Source organism: Mercenaria mercenaria, chromosome 16, assembly GCF_021730395.1.
Source record: "Mercenaria mercenaria strain notata chromosome 16, MADL_Memer_1, whole genome shotgun sequence".
In the NCBI taxonomy this organism is placed as follows: Eukaryota; Metazoa; Mollusca; class Bivalvia; order Venerida; family Veneridae; genus Mercenaria; species Mercenaria mercenaria.
In genome coordinates, this window is record NC_069376.1 from 45,584,929 (window position 1) to 45,606,812 (window position 21,884).

At 33.6% G+C, this 21,884-nt stretch overlaps 1 protein-coding gene across 6 annotated transcripts in view; it reads left to right on the forward strand.

Moving 5' to 3' along the window:
- LOC123540652 (1-deoxyxylulose-5-phosphate synthase YajO-like) overlaps positions 1-21,884 on the forward strand; it is a 49,987-nt gene that overhangs the window by 8,713 nt on the left and 19,390 nt on the right. Inside the window, exons 4-9 of one of the 6 annotated variants that reach the window (XM_045325868.2) lie at positions 5,709-5,865; positions 7,053-7,226; positions 10,410-10,507; positions 10,775-10,959; positions 11,890-12,029; positions 12,671-15,182. The exons of 4 other annotated variants lie outside the window; for them this stretch is intronic. In XM_045325868.2, the coding sequence (XP_045181803.2) occupies positions 5,709-5,865; positions 7,053-7,226; positions 10,410-10,507; positions 10,775-10,959; positions 11,890-12,029; positions 12,671-12,784 (868 nt within the window). In that variant the 3' untranslated portion in view covers positions 12,785-15,182. Of the gene's footprint in view, positions 1-5,708; positions 5,866-7,052; positions 7,227-10,409; positions 10,508-10,774; positions 10,960-11,889; positions 12,030-12,670; positions 15,183-21,884 lie in introns of those variants that run through there. One more of the 6 variants, XM_053526930.1, reaches the window with a different exon arrangement.

Sequence of the window (21,884 nt, forward strand, 5' to 3'; positions counted from 1 at the left end):
CAACAAGCTCAATGCTGACATGTACAAGAAATACAGACTGGCATCATCGCCAACTTGTCCATGTGGTGAAGAAGATCAGACTGCGGAGCATATACTTCAGAGATGTAAAAGGCATGACCAGGAGCGAGCTGCGACTTGGCCGATAGATACCTCAATCCACCAGAAACTGTATGGAGGCAATGAGGATTTGCGGCAAAACCACAAGTTTCATCGAGGCTACTGGTCTGACAGTGTAGCCGCGAACGACAAGAAGAAGAAGAAGTATTGGCTTTCTATGCCAAATTTGAAACTGGGTCATAAGGGGTCAAAATTTAGGTCACCCGGTCAAATCAAAGGAAAAACTTGTTAACACTCTTGAGTCCACATGTATGACACTATCTTCCTGAAACTTGGTCAGAATGTTTATCTTGATGATTCCTAGGCCATGTTTGAAACTGGGTCACATGGGGTCAAAAACTAGGTCACCCGGTCAAGTCAAAGGAAAAGCTTGTTCATTTGATGTGCATGAAACTTGGTCAGAATGTTTGTCTGCATGAAATATCTTATGAATTTTTGTCTGGGTCATGTGGGGTCAAAAACTAGGTCACCAGGTCAAATCAAAGAATAAGCTTGTTTTCACCCTAAGGGGCACATTTTTGATTCTGTCTCCATAAAACTTGGTCAAAATGTTTTTTATCATGAAGTCTTGGATGATTGCAAATCTGGGTCCTGTGGGGTAAAACATTAGGTCACTAGATCAAATCAAAGGAAAAGCTTGTATCAACACTCTAAAGGCCACATTTTTGCTCCAGTCTTCCCAAAACCTTGTCAGAATGTTCGTTTTCATGAAATTTTGGACAATTTCAAATCTGGGTCATATGGGTTAGAAAACTAGGTCACTAGGTCAAATCAAAGAAAATGCTTGTTTACACTCAAGAGGTCACGTTTTTTGGTCCAATCTTAATGAAAATTGGTCAGAATATTTCTCCCCATGAAATCACTAGGTAAAACATGTTTACACAGTTATGGTGTGTTACTCAGGTGAGCGACCTAGGGCCATCTTGGGCCTCTTGTTTGTATTTTTCTCTATGGTATATGGTTACATTGTATTCTCTTTTGTTTATTCTCTATGGTATAGGATTATTCTGTTTTGTTTATTCTCTATGGTATAGGGTTATTATCTTTGGAACATTCTCTGTAGTATATGGTTATTCTCTTCGGTTTATTCCCCGAGGTATATGATTATTCTATTTTGTATATTCTCTATGGTATAGGCTTATTCTCTTTTGTTTGTTTTCTATGGTGTATGGTTATTCTCTTTGGTTTATTCTCTGTGGTATAGGCTTGTTATCTATTGTATATTCAATGTGGTATTTGGTTATTCTTTTTGGTAAATTCTCTATTTCATATGTTTATTCACTTCGGTTTATTTTCTGTGGTATAGGGTTATTCTCTTTTGTATATTTTCTATGGTATAGGATTATTCTCTTTTGTATATTCTTTGTAGTATAGGGTTATTCTCTTTTGTATATTCTCTTTGGTATAAGGTTATTCTCTTTTGTATATTCTCTGTGGTATAGGGTTATTAGTCCCCTACTGGTTGAAAACCAGTTTCGGGGACTATAGGAATGCGCTTTTCCGTCCGTCCGTCATTTCGTTCGTCCGTCCATCCTTCCGTTCGTTCGCAATTTCGTGTCCGGCCCATAACTTTGTCATCCATGAAGGGATTTTAATATTACTAGGCACAAATGTTCCCCATGATTAGACGACTTGTCATGCGCAAAACCCGGACCCCTAGCTTAAAGGTCAACAGGGCTTTTTTTCCTGTCCGGTCCTTAACTCTGCCATCCATGAAGGGATTTTAATATTACTAGGCACAAATGTACCTCATAATAAGACGCTGTGTCTTGCATAACTTTCAGACCCCTACCTCAAAGGTCAAGGTCACACTTGGCAGTCAAATGTAAACATAGCATGAACGCATGAACAGGGTCTGTTTCTTGTCCAGTTCATAACACTGTCATTCATGAAGGGATTTTAATATTACTAGGCACAAATGTTCCCCATGATGAGATGACGTGTCGTGCACAAAACCCGAACCCCTAGCTTAAAGGTCAAGGTCACAATTTGAGGTCGAAGGTCAACAGAGCTTTTTTCCTGTCCGGTCTATAACTCTGTCATACATGAAGGGGTTTTAATATTACTTGGCACAAATGTACCTCATAATAAGACGATGTGTCATGTACAATTTCAGACCCCTAGCTTAAAGGTCAAGGTCACATGTTAACATGGCATGAACAGGGTCTGTTTCCTGTCCGGTCCATAACCCTGCCATCCATGAAGGTTTTTTAATATTACTTGGCACAAATGTTCCCCATGATGAGATGACATGTCATGCGCAAAACCTTTACCCCTAGCTCAAAGGTCAAGGTCACAATTGGAGGTCGAAGGTCAATAGTGTTTTTTTCCTATCCTGTCAAGAACTCTGACATCCATCAAGGGATTTTAATATTACTTTGCATAAATGTTCCCCATGATGAAACGACGTGTCATGCACAAAACCCAGAACCCTAGCTCAAGGTCACACTTGGAGATCAAAGGTTAATGGGACATTTTTCCTGTACGGTGTATAACCTTGTCATGCAAAACAGGATTTGAATATTACTTGGCACAAATGTTCACCACTATGAGAGGGAGTGTCATGCACAAGAACCTGCTCCCTAGGTCAAATGTTAAGGTCACACACAGATGCCAAAGGTCAGATACAAGAATGACTTTGTCTGGAATACTTCTTCTTCATGCATGGAGGATTTTTGATGTAGCTTGGAATAAATATTCACTATCATGAGACGGATTGTTAAACGCAAGAATCAGGTTCCTAGGTCTAAGGTCAAGGTCACGCTTAGAGGTCAAATGCCAATTTCAAGAATGACCCTGTCGGGAGGATTTCTTCTTTATGCATGGAGGGATTTTGATGTAACTTGGCACAAATATTCACCACCATGAGGCACTCTTGTTTTTTAGAATTATGTCCCTTTGTTTTACTATAAATAGCTTATATTGTAACTTACTTATTACAGGCCGTAGGGAAAAATTGAGACCAGTTTTCTGTGGTACAACATACATGTTACACCCAATTGTTAGGTGTATTTAGACCTATCTCTACCTGGTAAAGAGTTTTATGTGGACCTATATGGATTTTTGTTTTACTGTAAATAACGTTACCTTTTAGATAATCGGCCAAAAATGCTGAAAACAGCTATAGGGTTTTATATATACAAATTTTAATCCAAGTCTTTTGTTTATAACATACTGTATATATAGTACAATAGTGTTTATACATCATTGACAGATATCAGTTCATTATGCTATACTGCAGTAGAGAAAATTAGGTGCCTTCCAGTAGGGGACTTTGTATTGCATGGCAATACTTCATTCATTTCTTCACTTTGATTTATTTTCTGTGGTATAGGGTTATTCTCTTTTGTTTATTCTTTATTTTTTGTATATTCTTTGTGGTATAAGGATAATATCTTTTGTATATTCTCTGTGGTGTAGGATTTTTCTCTTTTGATTATTCTTTGTGATATATGGTTATTCTCTTTTGTATATTCTCTGTTGCATAGGATTATTCCCTTTTGTATATTCCCTGTGGTATAAGGTTATTCTCTTTTGTATATTCTCTGTGGTGTAGAGTTATTATCTTTTGTATATCCTCTACGGTAAAGGGTGGTTCTCTTTGGTACATTTTCTTTGGTATTTGGTTATTCTCTTTTGTACATTCTTAATATTCGTGATAAAGATTTATTTTCTTTTGTATATTCTCTATGGTTTAAGGTTATTCTCTGTTGAATATTCTCTGTGGTATAGGATAATTCTCCTTTGTATATTATCTATGGTATAGGGTTATTCCCTTTTGTATATTTTGTATAATTCGTGATAAAGATTTATTTTCTTTTGTATATTCTCTATGGTTTAAGGTTATTCTCTGTTGAATATTCTCTGTGGTATAGGATAATTCTCCTTTGTATATTATCTATGGTATAGGGTTATTCCCTTTTGTATATTCTCTGTGGTTTAGGATAATTCTCTTTTGTATATTCTTTATGTTAAATGGTTATTCTTTCTGTCACGTTATGTAGGGTATAAAGTTACTCTGCTTGGTATATTCTCTGTGGTATAGGATTATTTTCTTTTGTATATTTTCTATGGTATAGGGTTATTCTCTTTTGTATATTCTCTATGGTATAGGGTTATTCTCTTTTGTATATTCTCTATGGTATAGGGGTATTCTCTTTGGTACATTCACTATGGTGTAGGATTATTCTCTTTAGTATATTCTCTGTCGTATATGATTATTCCCTTTTGCTTATTCTCTATGATTATTTGTATATATGATATAGGGTTATTCTCTTTGGTAAATTCTCTATGGTATAGGATTATTCTTTTTTGTTTATTTTCTATGGTATAGGGTTATTCTCTTTTGTATATTCTCTATGGTATAGGGTTATTCTCTTTTGTATATTCTCTATTGTATAGGGGTATTCTCTTTGGTACATTCACTATGGTGTAGGATTATTCTCTTTAGTATATTCTCTGTCGTATATGATTATTCCCTTTTGCTTATTCTCTATGATGTGGGATTATTCTCTTTTGTGTTTTCTCTATGGTGTAGGATTATTCTCTTCTGTAAATTCCCTGTCGAATAGGATTATTCTCTTTTGTATATTCTCTGTCTGATAGGATTATTCTCTTTTGAATATTCTCTGTCGTATAGGATAATTCTCTTTTGAATATCTTTTGTGATAAAGGATTATTCTCTTTTGTATATTCTCTGTGGTATTGGATTATTCTCTTTTCTTTATTCTCTATGGTATAGGGTTATTCTCTTTTGTATATTCCCTATGGTTTAGGGTTATTCTCTTTAGTGCATTCTCTATGATATAGGATTATTCTTGTTTGTATATTCTCTGTCGTATAGAATTATTCTCTTTTGTATATTCTCTGTCGTATAGGATTATTCTCTTTTGTATATTATCTGTGGTAAAGGATTATTCAGTTTGGTATATTCCCTGTGGTATAGGGTTATTCTCTTTTGTATATTCCCAATGGTTTAGGGTTATTTTCTTTGGTACATTCTGTATGATATAAGATTATTCTCGTTTGTATATTCTCTGTCGTATAGAATCAATCTCTTTTGTATGTTCTCTGTCGTATAGGATTATTCTCTTTTGTGTATTCTCTGTGGTATAAGATAATTCTCTTTTGTATATTATCTGTGGTAAAGGATAGTCTGTTTTGTATATTCTCTGTGGTAAAGGGTTATTCTCTTTTGTATATTCTCTGTGGTAAAGGGTTATTCTCTTTTGTATATTCTCTGTGATAAAAGGTTATTCTCTTTTGTATATTCTCTGTGGTATAGGATAATTCTCTTTTGTATATTCTCTGTGGTAAAGGGTTATTCTCTTTTATATATTCTCTGTGGTAAAGGGTTATTCTGTTTTGTATATTCTCTGTGATAAAATGTTATTCTCTTTTGTATATTCTCTGTGGTAAAGGGTTATTCTCTTTTGTATATTATCTATGGTATATGATTATACTGCGAGCATTTTTTTCAGGCGGCACGGGTGGCCAGTATTCAATCGCATTCCTTCGGCAAACCAGGTTGATTGCTAGTTGTATGTATTTGCATGATGCTTTCAAGCACGTTCTACATTATTTTTTTCTAGGAAAAAGAACCGAGACGATATTATCATTGCGACCAAAGTTCGTTTCCCTGTAGACTTCTCTTCCCTGAACGATGTTGGACTTAGCAGACGGAACATCATCAAAAGTTGTGAGGATAGCCTTAAAAGACTGCAAACAGATTACATAGATTTATACCAGGTTTGAAATGTTTATTGTTTGTAAAAGGATTTTGCCTGGGATTATACATTTGTACATACTTTCATTGACCTAACTCGATCGTGGAGAAAGTTTTAGGCATATATGCCAATCGCCTTCTGGTATCAGACGACTGTGTTTTATGTAAAGATAAAAAATGAAACAAATTTGAAACTCTTAAGAACATAGAGCGAAATCTCATTGTATCTCGTGGTCTTATTTTTCGAGAGAGACCCTATTTCCATTATCTGCTTAATAAGCGTCTAAGCGCTTACAAGTGTAAATGAGTGCTTGGTAAACTGACCAACACGACGCATAGTTTCATGAAAAAAATACGTTTATGTTGTCAGCTCACCAGAGTATAAAGTGCTCCAGGGTGTCCGTCAACAATTGCATCAAATGACACCTCACCCTAACCATTTGCTAATTTAAAAAAAAAAACTTCACACGAATGTTCCTTATGCGGTTCTCTTTCAATTGTATTCAAAGCATAATCCTGATTGCCGTGGCAACGGAAAAAAAAAATTAAAATGATCTTGTAAGAAACTGCTGACACTATTTCAAAATCATTCTTGGATGACCCTTTTCCAATTAAGATTGTTCAAATTATTCCTATTGGTAAAAAACATGGCCATCCGGAGGCGTGGTCACATGTCTTTATATTTATATGGTGGAAACTTTAAAAAAATCTTTTTGTCATAAACTGCCGGACTGATTAAAAATTAATTTCACAGAAACAGTTCTTTTTTTGTACTGAAATTTTTCAAATTATTCGGATTCGTCAAAAACAACATGGCCGCCAGGAAGCGTGGTCACTTTACCCTTTATAGTGAAAGGTTATTTTTTTCAGAAACTGGTTGTTGAATTTAGAAATAATTTCATACAAATATTCCTTCTACTAAGATTGTTAATATTAGTACGATTCTTAAAAAAGAAAAAAATCTTCAAATGACACCTCCTTAATCTCTGACTGATCACAGAAACATCCCTTTGATGATCCTCTTCCAAGATTGTTCAAATTATTTTGATTTTTCTCATGAACATCTGCGGGCCAGTTTTCAAAGTAATTGGACAGGAATGTTTCTTATTTTACCAGTTTTAGCTGTGAAACTTTTTTGAGCGGTATAAGGCCATCATGGTCATCTTGTTTATCATTTATAAGGTGAGTTTCTGTTTTCTCAATTGTTTAGGCTCATATGTGGGATAATGCTACACCAATAGAAGAAACGCTTCGTGCTTTTGATGATCTCGTAAAGAGCGGGAAAATCCGTTACTATGGTTTCTGTAATCTCTGTGGTTGGCAAATGCAGAAAATTGTCGAAACAACGAAACAGCTTAACCTGAACCCATGCGTCAGTTTACAGGTAAATGGCTTATTCAGTTGTCGTCATTGGATCAGCGTCATCGGTGTCGGCAATGCATTTTTAGCACCACTATCCGGAGAAAAGGGGTGCTATTCTACTCTCCCCGGCGTCGGCGTAAGCTTTCTTGGTTAAAGTTTTTCGGCAATCTTTGTTTTTCTTTGTTACTATTGCTTATATCTTACTGTAACTTCACATAAACATTGTTCAGCATGCATACAAAGTATGGACAGGGGCTATGCCCATTATACCCAAGGTCAAGGTCTCCAGGGTGTTATACTTAGGTTATTTTTAAGGTTAAAGTTTTCGGCAACCTGATATCTTTGTTACTATTGCTTATATTTATGTGTAACTTCACAAAAATATGGGCCAGCATACAAACAAAGTATATGCAGGGGCTGGGCCCATTATACATAAGGTCAATGTCACCAAGGTGTTATACTTAGGTTATTTTTAAGGTTAAAGTTTTTCGGCAACCTTTATTTTTCTGTCATATCTTTGTTACTATTGCTTATATTTTACTGTAAGTTAATATAAACTTTGTCCAGCATATAAACAAAGTATGTGCAGGGGCTGAGCACATAATACATAAGGTCAAGGTTACCAAGGTGTTATACTTTGGTTATTTTGAAGGTTAAAGTTTTTCGGCAACCTTTGTTTTTGTGTCATATCTTTTTTTACTATTGCTTATATCTTACTGTAAGTTCACATGAACATTGTCCAGCATACAATCAAAGTATGTACAGGGGCTGGGCCCATTATACCCAAGGTCAAGGTCAAAGAGTTGTTATACTTGGAATTATTTTCATGATAATTTTTTTCGAAAGCTTTGTTTACAGTCATATCTTTAGTACTTTAAAAAATAATGACTTGAAATTAGAAATATTTCTTTATAATCATCATCTTCATGTGTGGTTACAATCCCCATAACTCTAATTGTATTTTTGACAGAATTATGCTCCTTTCATACTTTGTATTTTGTACTTTTTGGCAATCTTCGCTTTCTGGATATAACTTTAGTACAATATAAGATAATGACTTGAAACTTAAAATGTATCTTTATCATCATCATCATCTGCTATAATAATAAATAAGATAAATAAATAAAATAAAATAAAAATAGATAAAAAATAAATAGAAATATAATTTAAATTTAGCAAAGTCTTTATACTTTATGTGCATGTAGTTTCTTGGGCTGTGTTTTCTGATATAATTTAAATCCATCAAAATAAAGAATGTCAGTACCCCTTCCATACTTGACCTTTAACCCCTCTTAGTAGTAGGGTCTTTTTATATCTAGGTGTATCTTCCTTTTAAAGACATGAATTCATTTTACTGTCAAATCGCCGAAAAGTGGAGCGCACTGTCTTACGGACAGCTCTTGTTTTCAGAGTTGTGGCGCTTGGCATTTGTTTCTTATGGTTTTCGTGTGTGTCCGCTTTTCGTGAATACTACAAAACCTTTAAATTTGTGATAACTTGTGCATCATCACCAAATGAATATAAAATTAAGAACGATAACTCTCACTTGCCTTATGTTAGAAGTTTGGCCCTTAATGGCTAACGAAGGAAATAGGTTGGGTTTCATTAAAAGACAGGCGCACTATTCAAAAACTTGTAACTGTTTATAAAGCAAGACAAGGGAACTTGCCAAATTATCTAGGAGATGTATTATTTCCTGCAACTGTTTCTGAATCTACTCCCTATCCTCTTCGTAATAACAACGACTATGAAACATCAGCTCGTCGTACTCAGATATACAGTTCATCTTTTATTCCATCAGCAACTTCTCGTTGGAATAATCTTGAATCAGACATAAGAAACTCGGAATCAATTAATACTTTTAAAACTAAATAAAGACAAAATTTAAAGCGCATAGCATTCCTAAGTACTACTGTATAGGTGACTGACTAATTTCAGTATATCATGCACGCATGCGTAATTATTGTAGTAACCTTAATGCTGACCTTTTTCGTAATCATCTTCGTAACAATCCTATGAGCGAATATGGTCATCAAAATGAGAACGTAGAACATTTCTTCTTCAACTGTAATTAATTTCAAATTCAGAGAATTAACTTATTTCGCGATACGCGTATGTTTCATCCGCTAAATTTAGAAACTCTGCTCTTTGGTAGCGATAAATATACGGATGAAGAGAATACTTTTATATTCTTACAGGTTTAAAAATACACAAAACAGACTGCAAGATTCAATTAGTAAGGTACGATATTATGAATGAAAATATAAAGTTGAGAATACTGAAATGTCTTATATACAAGATTGACTTCCCAAGGAGCTTGACTTCCCAAGGAGCTGGACCCACCTCTCTCTCCCTCTCTCTCTCCTAAAAATATTTTGCTTTATTTCAATTTCAAATTTGCAAAAGCTTAAATTTTTCCCGCCAATTTGTTTCGTATTATATCTGTAGGGGAGGGCCGTCATCTGACCCATTTGCTTATATGTTTGTGTTTGTAAAATTGTTATATATTCTTGTAAATATTGAATGAACAATAAAATATGTTTAAACTAAGTATGGCCAATTTTGTACTTAGAAAATTTGTAGTGGCCTCCGTGGACGAGTGGTTACGATCTCTGTTTTCGACTCACTTCCGATTCTAAACCTCACTTAGGGTGTAGAATTCTTCATGTGAGGAAGCTATCCAGCTGACTAATGGAATGTCGGTGAATCTACCTAGATGGACGCTCATGCCTGAAGCAAGGCTCGGAGTGGCTCATGTGGTCTTCCTTCTATAACAAAAGCTAGAAATGTCGCTATATGACCTAAACTGCGTGGTTTTGACTCTTAACCAAATATATGAAATAACTAGGAAAGCTTGTATTTCTGGATTACAATTTGTGTTTCGATCGACCTTTCCTGAATAGTGTTAATTTGTTCCCTTTTCTTATCATCAGGGGACGTGTAACTAGGTCAAGATTTTTGTTTTGCATATATTACCTGATGTCAAGCACTTACAGACGATCGTTGCAATTCATAGGTGGTGTTCTTGTTAACAGCAGCCTTTCTGATAGTTCTTAATATAGCCTGGTTGGTCAAATGATTATCTTTACAACTGTAATATACACAAAAATTTGTCGAGATAGTCCCATTCTGCAATTATATAAGACATACGATTGATAAAAGAAATAGAAATTAATAATACACTTTTTTTGTATATATTGTATAGCAACAGTACAATTTACTGCGACGGGATTCCGAGCTTGAAGCTTTTATGGTCTGCGAGAATGAGGGGATGTGTGTGTTGCCATGGAGTCCATTAAAAGGGTAATTTACTTTAAAACATATAAAAGCATTGTACGGTAAATGAAATGAAACTATATATTGTTTCTGAAAAACTGACGCATTATATCTTTTTTATCAAAAAGCGTCATGTTGAACAAAATGTTTTATTTTGTCCCCTAATGGAAGTTCTTTCAGAATCATTAAGTGGACACTGTATATGATTAAATTCTTTTATTTTCTTAGACGTCAAGAGAAACAAACATTTGAATTTTCATACATACATCTTTTTTCATTAATTGGCATTCGTAGGGGTATGCTTACTGGAAAATTCAAGAGAGACCAGAAACCTGACGCAACCGGAAGTCGAGCCGGGTACATGCATGCTAAAAGGGAGGAAGGGAAAAATACCTCAGCGAGCAATTGGGAAGAGTTCGGAAGTAATGAAAACTACTGGAAACTGATAGCAGCCATGGAAAAAGTCGCTAAAGCTAATGGTATGAAAACTCTTTCCCAAACTTTCAGTTTAATTTTTCCCTTTTCCCGTGGCACTTTATTGCCTTTCCTGTGATAAAATATGTTCTTTGGTCCGGTAGAACACAGCGGAACGGCGTTCCGTTTGAGTTGGCGTTGTTTCGCACGTTAGCCCTGTAAACTGGTAAGGACGGCAGTGTATTGGTATCGCATCTAAACATCGTGTCTCCGCATTTGGCATAGTATTTTCTCGCCATCTAATCTTCGCGTCTTCGCACCGTATTATCGCACTGTCGCCCTTACCAATCTGCAGGGAGAAGGTGAGAAACAACAAAGGCCGAATGGAACACCTTACTGCAGTCATATACAAACATAATAAGATAAAATTGTGTATGTATTTCGTACCACAAATATTTGGCAACCAACCGACGTTACAAGATGGCTCATGTATACTCCTCAAAACTTTGTTTGCGAAGGTGTAATAAAAACCACCGGCAAATAAGACCTCATTTTTAACTGTCCCATACATTGTTTTTATATACTTTCTGTTTCCATACTAGACCGTAGTCTTTATATCCTGGCTTTTTGTGTTGTTTTTTTGTTCCTTTTCCACATTAATTTTTTTTTTTTAGATCCTGTCCAATTTAAGCCGAATTTGTTGATTGATTCTTTCTTTCTAAAATGTCTTAAATCACCGTTCTGTTTGATATATTTCTGCAAACCACATTACCGGTTCTCACAGTTTTATGCTTGTGCAAACAACTTACATGTGTATTCAGCTGAAAGGCCTGTCATATATTAATTGATAAATCGGTGTAGTTGCATTTTCGAAGGGGTGCGCCTGAATAGCTTACTGAAATTATCAGAAAACATTTCGTTTTTTCCTTAATAGCGTAACAGTCGTAATAATTTTGTTTGATACACATGCCTCTACAGCAAATGGTTTGTTTCAGGTAAAACTGTCCCCCAGGTAGCTCTGCGATGGCTTCTACAGAAAGAAGTTGTGTCTTCTGTGATAATTGGATGTACATCAATTCAGCAACTAGAAGACAATATGGGCGCATCTGGAGGCTGGGAAATCTCATCTGAAGGGGTATGTAACACAGTTTTCTGTAATTAACATACATCAAGTGGAATTACCAGGACTTCTGTACTGATTTATCAGCTTACTCATAGATGGATAATTGTGATTTTATCATTGCCACATTTTATTGTTGTGTTCGTTTTTCGGTGATATCTAGCTCCAAGTTTATAATATTGGGTTTGGACCCAGTCTCTGAATGCAACATTGTCATTGGTCAGTTTCAAACGTGTGGCTTAGAAACAGCCAATCAGTTGCTTAGGTATAGAGACTGGTCTTCGAGATCCGTTTCAAACTCCCGCGGCAATTACTTCCCCTAACGGTACATTAATTATTGTTATAATGAACGCCAGGGAAGGTAACCGCTGCGAGGAGCTTCACAACCTAGTATCTTAGACATGTTCACAACCTAGTAATTAGGATATGTTCACAACCTAGTATCTTGGACATGTTCACAACCTAGAATTTAGGACATGTTCACAACTTAGTATCTTGGAAATGTTCACGACCATGTTCACAACCTAGTTTCTTGGACATGTTCACAACCTAGTATCTTGGGACATTTCCTGGACATGTTCACAACCTAGTATCTTGGAAATGTTTTTCATCTCTTTTTTCTATGAGAACTTGAAGTCTATGTTGCGTATTTACAGATGAAAGAGTTGGATGAGGCCGCTCCATTATCAAAGCCCTACCCATACGACATGCTCTGGGAATTTGGTGGTTTTGGAAGAATGAACAGGTTTAATCGGTCCAACAAAGTGTGAGGAAACATGTACAACAATAATTGTAGAATACAGATTGCGTTTAGTTTAGAAAACATTTATTTAGTTATATACATGTTTCATTACAAAAATATTTACAACAATATGATATTGTCAACAGGATTAAGAAGTAAATCAAAATATTTTTGTAAATCTCTTTCTCTGGATTACGTCTGAATGCACTATAAGCAGGTACTGATTAGCGGTGTGACAGAGAGAAAACTTGTGAACGCCAGAGATAAGCATGTGTTATGTATGGTCTGTGTACAAAATACACCGAAGAAGTGTATTGATTTTGGCATGATGGATAGAGCGTTATTTTTTATTCATTAAAATTCATTTGAAATCAGTGCAAACAGAGTATAATGCCGTGTAGGCCTACACAGCACAATCCTGAAGAACAAACCAAGATTTTAACCATAATACATCACATTCATTTCCGGTTATAATGACTGGAATGTTTTAAGAACTGACTAACAGAAAAATGATATTAAAAATGAATGATATTCAAGAAATTATATATTCCAAACAGTGATTTGTCGTTGACGAAAATCTTTTTTTTTTGAAGTTCAGATGCTAATTATTGCAAACGTTTTTGCCATCATTTTATCAAACTGAATTATGTTCAGATTATTTAGTGCGAAGAATATCAAATGCACGGAAGGCAACACGGAGGCTGATTTTTTACACACACAAAAAAATCAACATTTCTAAATCAAATATTTTAACAAGTTTTTTTTCAGCGACGCCGTCTAAATTCGTTTTCGTTACCTATGCCACTTGACTTCAGTTTGCAAATCAAACTACTTGATAATGCATTGTAGATAATTTATCAAAATGGAAGATTTATGCAACACTCTGCCTGATTGGACGAGAGTGTCAATTTCTTTCACTCTGTTGATTGTGCTACGCTGAGTGAAATGTAGACAAAGCGTTTATCCTATACGACGCTGTTCACAGTTTTAAAGCTGACTTTGGCTCTGTATATTTAGCAAGAATATTGATATATCTCAAAATGATAAGTAAGTTTAATAAATATCATAAAAACCTGTTCAAATACCAACATATATCAAATTAAAGAAAGAGCTGAATACGGTCTGCGTATCACATGAATAAGGGTGTGATAAGAGTCTTTTATGTAGAGAAGTGCTTTTTAAAAGATTTTCCTTGTTACAATTGTCGTCTGTATATGGAAAGGTTTCTTGCTTTTGTGACTTATTCAGATTGCATATTAAAATGAGTACTTGTTTGCTTTGATATATTTGTTATAAATTATTTAACTGATTTATTATATATGAATATTTTTCTTTAGTATGGTATGCAAATATTGAACTCAGTTGAAATTTGTTTTATATATATGCTATATAATGACTGAATCTCATGACTCTGAAATAAAGGTACGCTGCATACAGTTTATCTATGTGATATGACTACGGTCAAACTTTGCTTATGAAACAGAAATATTGAAAAAATTACAAATGTATGTTTTGCTTGACCTTCACCTTTTATAGGTGTCACCTCACTGTCCAAAGATTCATGAATAGCAAATATGCATTTGTTAAAGCGGGATCAGTTGGCCTATTTTAGAAATAAATAAAAATAATAAATAAAAACTCCTTTAATTGATTTTTTCTCATGTATTCTAGTCAAACTTGATTTGTAGCATCTTTATTAGGCCCGCAGCCAACTTTGTTCAGCTGGGACATTTAACCCCTTTTAGGGGCTGCTAGAGCTAAAACTAGAAATGCCTTTATACAGTGTCTCATGAACAGCTTGGTGGATCTTTGTCATACTTGGACTGGAGCATCATTATAAGGTCCTCTTCCAAATTTATTCATATAGAAACTTGGGCCCTTTTAGTGACTACTATAGCTAAAGGTAGATATGCCTTTCTTCGCATTAACCACTAAAATGTAATGGATTTTTATCAAACTCGATGTGTAACAGTATCGTAAGGTCTCCTGCTATTTTGTTACAAATGGGGATAGGGACCAATTTAGCTAAAAATATAAACACGTTTCATGACCTCTTCTCATGAACCGCTTCATGAATCTTCATCAAACTACTGCTGTAATTATTCGTCTAAGGATAAACGAAACAAAATTGCAATCCTACGAAACCTTTGCGAAAAATTAAAAGAGAGCCATTTAAAATGTTAAAGTGCGGTGTTTAGTTTTGCAATTTGAAAAATGTTAGATGAAAGATGAATGTTAGATGAAAAATTCATAAACTTCTTTCCTTATTACAATTCGCCGACCATCATTTTTAAAGATATTTCTTTTTCTTTTGCTTATTTCTGGTAATTGTAAATATGATTTCTTACATATATATGTTAACAGTATTAATTTAAACTGTCAGTCTAACATGCATATATCTTGCATAAAATAAACGATAACAACCATGTACAGCATTTTCATTTCTTTCCGTTTTCGTACTTGAGAAAAGACATATCCGTACGGGCCTTTTCACTTTTTATTCGTCTAAAGGGACGTATTATGTTATGACACCGTTGTCCGTCCGTCCGTTAGCAATTTCCTGTCCGCTCTGAAACTCTTGAACCCCTTGAAAAATTTCGAAGAAGCTTGACACAAATGTTCACCACATCGAGACGACGTACAAACCTGTTCTCCGCAGGTAACTGCCAACTTCCCCACATGTATCAGAGGTTGGACACGAATGATTTCAGACACTGGGTATTTTATTAAGTCTTGACGGAGAACATACACCCCGCCCGTGGATCGAACCTCGACCACACGATCCATAGATCTGCGCTCCCCCTATTAAGCTAGGCGGTTGTATTAGTAATGATATCCACTGCAATATGTTTAGATAAATCGAACAAAGCTACAATAAAAAAAACTCTGATGGGTTTTATGAAACAGAAAAAAATGCATATTGCATGTTTCACTGCTATAACCAAATGCCATTGGTGACAGAAATAACACAACTAAGGCATGTATGTATGTATGTATGTATGATATTGTCACAACTGCTGTATTTTAGTGGGATACGGACGACACCCCGGTACATAACATACCAGGTCAAATTGATCAAGAGGGCACTGAACAAGGTATAATCCCTTTATCTTTGAAAAAAAATCTCATTATCTAGTCGAAACGTTGAGTTTTCATCATAATTTCATTTCAATATGCGAAGTTTTTGTTTTGTTTATAACAAAACCAAAGCCGTTTGCCTTCACCCCCATCCTTCGTCAAAGATTGCCCACGTTCCTCCTTTGGTATTATCACTATAATCTCGTTTATGGAAATTTCAGTTTAGTAAGAAATATAACCAATCTATTGCTATTTGAAAGTTTACAGAAATGTATCAAATGGGCATTTAACGCTATTCAGTGGGAAAAATACAGACACATTGATCACGTGAACTAATGTTTGAATCAGTGAAAATGCGTACAAAATGGATGACATAGTTAAAATGGATTTGAGTTGTGACTTGAAGTTTGTTGTCTTTTAAAATCCCGTTTTTTAACCTGTCTGCATAATTTCTCGTTTGTGAATTTATATGTTTATACAAACTCACAGATGCATTGACTATTTTGACCCAGATCGCCATCAGTTCTCAGTGAACTCTTGTTTGTCGGTCCTTGCAATGATTGCCGTTAACTCTCAAACAAGGTACAAAATACAACAGAACAAAATAAGCCCCATCCAAACAAATCTATACAGCATATTATATGTATCTGTATGATAGATATTTAGGACAAAGTAAAAAAATCACAAAAGTAAACACTCAAAAGTACGAAGCACATAAGCACAGCTGTTGGAACATCAGTCAAAAATAACCACCGTTAGCTTAAACCGGGTAACTGCATGCACAGTGTCCATGCACTCTCCTTGTATCTCACTAGTTTCAAGTACCCAGCACTGGAGAATGCACGACAAGTAAATAAGAAAACTCTATAAGGCAGCCTAAACCATCTGAATGTACTAGACTCATTGTAATAGAAAATGTAGACAACAGAGAAGCATCATTAGGTCCCAACGATGAGACCTAAACAGATCAAGCACTCGTCCAGTGAAGTTTTAAGTCCTATCACAGTGTATTCCGCCTGTTCCGTCATACCAAGCTTGTAGAATTTGCTCGTGTGATAATTGTCGCTTACTGATTGAAGTTGTTTAAAACTATGCATAACTTGATTCAATGTCATACATTTATGTCATGTAGGAAAAACATTTCCGTTGTGAACCGATATAACTAAACCGTATAAAACTAACGCGTTTATAAACAATTCACACTGTTCGAATAACAACAATTTTTGCAGTCATTGCTGTTTCTCGGTCAAAGCAACTTCCAGACGCTTACCTTTTGGTCTCAGCGTATCAATGTTAGCACTCAAACACAGTTTCTACTAATGTAGTATCTTTAAGTTGGAGGAGGTGCAGACAATCGAACTCAAGACCCTGGTTCATATTCCTGCTATCCGTACGTTTAAGCTTTCGTCTAAACATAATGTACATGCACCTTTTCTTTTTATGGGTCAGTAATATATTGCATTACTTAACCGGTACCAGATCAAACATAAATTTTCGCAAATTTTTGTGATATATACGACGAATTTCATAAATATTTCAACAACTCTCTCAATGTGAAGAATTCTTCGTAAAATTACGTCAACAGCGTCTTACATACATTTTTTAAAAAAAAACCCATTCAATCGTCATGCTGCTTGTAATTTCATCTAGCAAATTTAGTTCGCATTTTAATGTTCCCTAATCCTCTCGCATTCTATAGCCGATATGGTATTAAAAAGAGGCGGCCTCTTCCAACAGTGAATGGATTTTCATGTGATTATTAAGAAAAAATAGATTGCAAAATTTAATTATTAGTCTTGTTTAATACTCGTATACTAGAATATTTTAAACTCGATCACCATCATTCAAGTAAGGCACTGAAGCTTTAACATTTTGTTAGTAACTGCGAAATTAGACCGAAGCCTAAAATATTGTAAATATTTGATCCTTGTTGGGTCTGTTCGTTAGCATCTGAAATATGGGGATTCTAAATCAAATAAATGAACATTCACAAATTTTGTAAACAGATGATTATGTAATAAACTACATTTCATTATTTATGCGATTGATATACCCATTTTTATTAAGATATGTTCAGAATTGTAAATACTGGATAAGGTATAAACTTTAAAATTAATGTTCTGCCCTTAAGCCATTAAGGTTTGTAAAAAGGCTTTTAGGAACATTGGTTTTTGGGTAAAGAAATTCCCTTGAAAATTTTTCCGCTATGCCCAAATATATAACCTATTTTTATTATTATTATTCTTTGAAAATTTAAACGGTGCCCTGAAAAAGTATAAGGAATTATAAATGTTCCCAATGATAGAATTACCCATGCGTTTCCTTACATTTAAATTTATTCCTTCCCCCTTAAAACCATAATTTTGGGGATTATGGATGGTTAATTTTAGAAGTCTTTTTGTGTACTTTTTAGATTAAAGAAATTCTTAATCATTTTTTACCCTTTTTATTTAAAATAACCGTAATTCGAAAAGCAGTAAAAATTTAAGTAATAGAGACGCTATTTTAAATTTTGGCAATTTAACATGGTAAAAAATTTTGAACGTGACATTTAATTTGTTAAAGTGCTTTAATTAATGAGAAAGGGCAGCGAATCGATGTTTTTTGGATTTAACATTGTTTTTCCGAATTTTCGAATTTAAAAAATGTTTTTTAGTAAAAATTTAAGAATTGAATTTTTATTTCTTTGGAAATCTTTGGTATCCCCCTTTTCGTGTAATAAATTTTTTTAAAAAAACATGAGTATATGAACTATGTTTGACACCTTTTTTGTTTTAAAAATGAGACTCTCAAATAAAAATAAAACAAAATTTTCTTTTCGCTGTAACACAAGCAAATTTACCAATTTTTATTTTCCGGGGAATTTCAATTTAAAGGTTTATTTCAAATACAAGCCCCTTGGGGTTTTTGGTTTAATGAATTTTCTAAAGGCCCTGAAAAAGTCTTTTAAAAAAAGAAATAAAAAAATCCCAAGTAGGGGCTCTTGAAAAAGTATATGAATAAACAATTTGGGGGTATTTCTTTAAAAAAAGTTAAAAAAAAATTTGGTGGGAAACTGTTTTGACCCCCATTCTCTTTTTTTCGCTTATTTTCCCAAACTAATTTTATCAATAGTTTTTAAACAAAATTTTCCATGAAACAAAAAAAAAAAATTTTGTTTCTTTTTCTTTAATGCGCTTATATTTTTAAAAAAGGATTCAAAAAAAAAGGGGTAAATTTTCTCCACTTTTATTGATTTTCTTCAAAAAATATTGTTCTAAAAGGGGTAAACATAAACCAAAAACTTTGTTTTTTTTCATTTTTTAATGCAAAACTTTTTAAAATTTTCTTAAAAAAAAAAAAAAAAAAAGTAGAAAACCAAAAATCATAATTACCAAAACATTTGGGTTGGAGTACTTTTCGGACTTTAAAAAAACTTTCAGATTTGGCAAAAAAGTTTGGAATGTTAAAAAGGGTTTCAAAAATAAAGCAAAAGTTGGAGGTGTTTATAAAAAAACTAGGGAAATCCCCATGTAATTTGCCCAAATGCAAAACCATTTGTAAAAGTAAGAAAAAAAAAATTGTACATTAAACAATGTTCTGCTTATTGCAAATCCTTTTTTATAAAAGGTGGTTGAAGTGATCGCGAAATTCGTTACATAATTTTGCTCTTTTTAAAAAACTCAAATGTAAAACAGGGTTTTTGGGCACCAGTGAACATCTTTTTCCCCCGGAACAATTATTTTTCAAATAATTGAAATTATAAAAATTTATTGGGAATACCCTTTTTGGGGGAACCAAAAATTTAAATTTAAGAATTGGATATTTACCTTAAATATTTGTTTAAAGACCTCATTTAAACCGGGCATTTTGACTGAAATTTAATGCCAATGTTTATAAAAAAACATACTTTTTAAAAAAAGGTCTAAAAGGGAAAAGTAAAAACGATTAAATGTTAATATAACGGGGTTTTATTTGTTTAAAAATTTTTTGAAATTCATGTTTTTTCCTGGAGGAAACCCCTTTAAAAAAAACGACCTTTATCAAAATTTTGCCTTATATTTTGATTAAGTAGATATTTTTATAAATTTTTAAAATTTTAAATACCTTGGAAACAAAAACCCCAAAACACCCCAATCATAAAAAAAAAGAGTTGTTTGAACAAAAATTGACAGCAGAAAAAATTGTTAAATTAAAACAAAAAGTGTCATATAGAATAAACATTGAATTCGGAAAAGGGCGGTAAAGGGGCTCCACTTCCGGACAGTTAAAGGTTTTTTAAAAACTCACCCTTTTTTTAAAAAACTGTTAACATTTTTTTATGCATTTGAAAAAGCCGAGGGGTAAATTTCAACGTAACAAGTGGAAAAAGTTTTTTCCCAAAATTGTTTATCTTTTTTTTCTTTAAAAAGGGAAAATTCATTTTAAAAAGGGAGACCTTTTTCTAAAGAACTTTAAAGGAAAAATTGTTTTTTTAAAATAAGTCATTGGGTACTTAAAAAAATCGGGCATTTCCCCTTTTGAAAATGAAGCATTTGAAAATAAATAAAGAAAAAAATTGCTGAAAATGTGTCCACCCCTTTTTTAGGGGAAATTTTTCACCCTGCACGCTATTGCAAAATCATAAAAGAAACATTGAAAAAGTTTTTTAAAATTGGTTTTTAAAGGGGTTTGAAATGTCCGAAGTGGAGTTTTAGGCACCCTTTTCGGATTTAAGTTTTTTCAGTATCTGACACTTTTGTAAAGTAATACAGTTTTTTACTGCTGTTAAATTTCATGTCAAACCTTTTCTTTCTATATTTGGTGTTTTTTGATTTTTGTTTTTCGGGGTATAAACCCAAAAACAATAAAAAACCCTTTAAAAAAACATTTGGAAATTTTTCAAAATAATTTAAAACATTAATTTATAACCCCTTTTTCTAAAAAGGAAAAGGACCTTTTTCTGAAAGCGGGGGGGGAAAATACTTAGATTCACATGCCCCGGGTTTTAAAAAGGTTTGAAGGGTTTTTTTTTTCTTTTTTTTTTTAAAAAGAAAAGATTTAACCCAAAAAGGGTAATATGAAAAATTTTTACCGGGGACCGTCTGCGTTGTACAAATTTTTTTCCCCAGTCCAAATAATAGTGTAATTCAATAATTTAAAAAGTAAAAAGTGTTAAAATACAGGGAATTTTTTAAAAGTCTTGACATATTTTTTTTAATTTAACATATTTTTAAAAGAAGCCAAATAATTCCACATTTTTTTATTACATCAGCTTTAAGCAACATGACAATATTTTTCAAAAAAGGTTAAAAATCATTTTAAAAATAAGCAAAAATTGGCCTTGGCAGTTTTTTTTTAAAACCGGCTTCTTAAGAACGAGAAGTTTTAGCAGCATGCTTGCACACTTTTTATATATTAGGAAAAAAAAAGTACGTGTACTTATATTTGCATTTTAATAAAAGTTACGGGGAAAAAGGTTTGCACAATATATTACTTAGACAGGGGGTACTACCTTATCCAAAAATACGCACTGTTATACCTCTCATGCCATCATGGCCTAAAAAATTTAAAGAAATCTTAAAATCAGTTAAAACAGGGATATATACTTTTCACTTTCTTTGTCTTTTTAAGTTTTTTTGGTTGGGCAACGATTTTTTCTGCAAAACGTATAAATTTTTAAGAAATTTTTGACGGCTCCATTTCAAAATTTTGAGGGAAAAGCAAATTGGATTAAAGGTTTTTAAAAGAAAAAAAACATAAAAAATATTAAAAAAAAAGGGTGAAAATCCTTGTTTTTTCCAGAGGGTTTTTGTTTAAAAATTTATCGTTCTTATTTTAGAAATTTGCAAGTCCTTGCCCCTGGTGGAAAACAGTGCGGAAATTTTTCAGGTTGTAATTTTTTAATATGAGGGTAATAATCCATATTCTACAAAAAAACAAATTCGAATTTTTTATGCTAATTCAAAAATAAAAAAAAAACTAAATCTTTGACAGTTTATATCGTGATAAAACAAAATTTTTACATAAAATCGCAGAGAAACAACACCTAGTTTTCGACCCCGTTCTCGTTTCTGTTCAATTAATGCCCC